Source organism: Limulus polyphemus, unplaced genomic scaffold, assembly GCF_000517525.1.
Source record: "Limulus polyphemus unplaced genomic scaffold, Limulus_polyphemus-2.1.2 Scaffold599, whole genome shotgun sequence".
Taxonomy (NCBI): Eukaryota; Metazoa; Arthropoda; class Merostomata; order Xiphosura; family Limulidae; genus Limulus; species Limulus polyphemus.
Genome location: NW_013666209.1, coordinates 418,102 through 419,791, shown reverse-complemented (window position 1 = coordinate 419,791; position 1,690 = coordinate 418,102). Strand labels below are relative to the sequence as shown.

At 26.0% G+C, this 1,690-nt stretch overlaps 1 protein-coding gene across 1 annotated transcript in view; it reads right to left on the bottom strand.

Moving 5' to 3' along the window:
* Positions 1-729: 729 nt before the first annotated feature.
* Positions 730-1,690, bottom strand: part of LOC106459383 (nucleoplasmin-like protein ANO39) — a 16,884-nt gene continuing 15,923 nt past the window's right edge. The window contains exons 6-7 of the mRNA XM_022385852.1: positions 1,449-1,503; positions 730-760 (exon numbers count right to left, since the gene is read on the bottom strand). Of these exons, the coding sequence (XP_022241560.1) occupies positions 743-760; positions 1,449-1,503 (73 nt within the window). The 3' untranslated portion in view covers positions 730-742. The remainder of the gene's footprint in view (positions 761-1,448; positions 1,504-1,690) is intronic.

Below are 1,690 nucleotides of genomic sequence, written 5' to 3'. Positions count from 1 at the left end.
CCACAGTTTACTATGAATAACAAATTTTCCACTTTTCATATTTACATTTCTATTAAAAAAAAAACTTACCAATTCCAGAATGAAGATTTTTAATACAACTATTTGACAACCTCCACTTTGACATTAAGTAATTTTTCTTAATTTTAACCAGTATTCAAATACTGTGCACTGTGCTTAAGCAAAGATATCTGTTCTCAAGCTTCTATAAAAAGTTACATGCTCCTCTTAATTTCTTTTGTATCAATACAATGAATAAACATCTGTTATATAACAAAATGCTTCATCTATTTCTATGCAGTGCCCAGAAAAAATACAAATTTATTGATTTTAATACTTACTATAAGCTGTATGTAAGCTACAACTTTATTACATCTTAGTATGTAGATCATAACATACTTCTGGAACATCCAAAATTAACATTTTTTTATATCAATTATTTTCATATACAGAAAACATTCCCAAATAATCATGCAAGCTGTTAGGAGTTTTAATTACATGTAGATTCTACAAAGAGTACTGACAATTCTAAGAAATATATACAGTCAATACCATTGCTTTAACACAAAAAAGAGAATGGCTAAAGCATAAAACAATAGTTTGTACTTTTTGTTTACATTTTGAGTGATACACTTGGGTTATCTTCTGGAATATGCATTTTGTTTGTTAAAGTTATACAAGTTTCACACACACACACACACACAAACAAAGTAAATAAAATGCTTTTACTTTAATTTTTCAGGTGTTATTTCCACTTCCTCATACCTAAAAAGAAAAAAAAATTATTTCATTAATACAAACCCCAAGTTAATGTAAAGAAAGCTTGTGAACACTGAAAATCAACATTTTGCACAATTTAGAACTGTACATAGTGAAATAAACAATAGAAAAACAGTCTTCCTAGCAGACAGTCAGGTTACCAACTATTAAGCATTTATCATTATTTCTATATTTGAAAATAACTTATTTGATTTTTTTCTTTTTATTAGCTGTGTTAAATTCTACTTATCTGAAACTTTTTAATCTCATATCAAGTAGAATTTAAATGTTTTATAATAAGTTATATAAACAGAATAGCATCATGATGGATTAAGTAAACTAACACCTGTCAAGTTTCCATAGTTTGATTTGACTTGCTGAAGAAATGTTTCATTTACTAACCTATCAAAATTACAAAAGAAAACTTATCACTCAACTAAACTGACTTACTTGGCTATAATTCAATAAAACACTGAAGACAAGGCAAAGCCATCTTAATAATTACAAAATAGTTCCAGAGCACTATTTGCACACTAATTACAATCAAAAGAAGTATTATATGGTAGTCAAACACAGCTATCTTTAAGTAGACATTAAAACATCTTTAAACATTAATCACAAATAAATTCAAGCAGTAGTTACACAAAAATTTAAAAAGAAAAGTTGTAAATAAAATAAACTCATAGTAGATACCTCATCTTCCTCTTCATTGTCTTCTTCTTCATGAGAAACTTCCATTTTTGCAATCTTTAAAAAATAAATAAAAACTATCTGGACATCTTTCATACTGCACACAATTTCACATTTAAAAACGGTGTGAGTTTATACTAGAATCAATTATATATATATATATATATATATATATATATATATATATATACGAAGGATATACTATATATTAGTAGTATTACTATATATATACTAATACTATAAT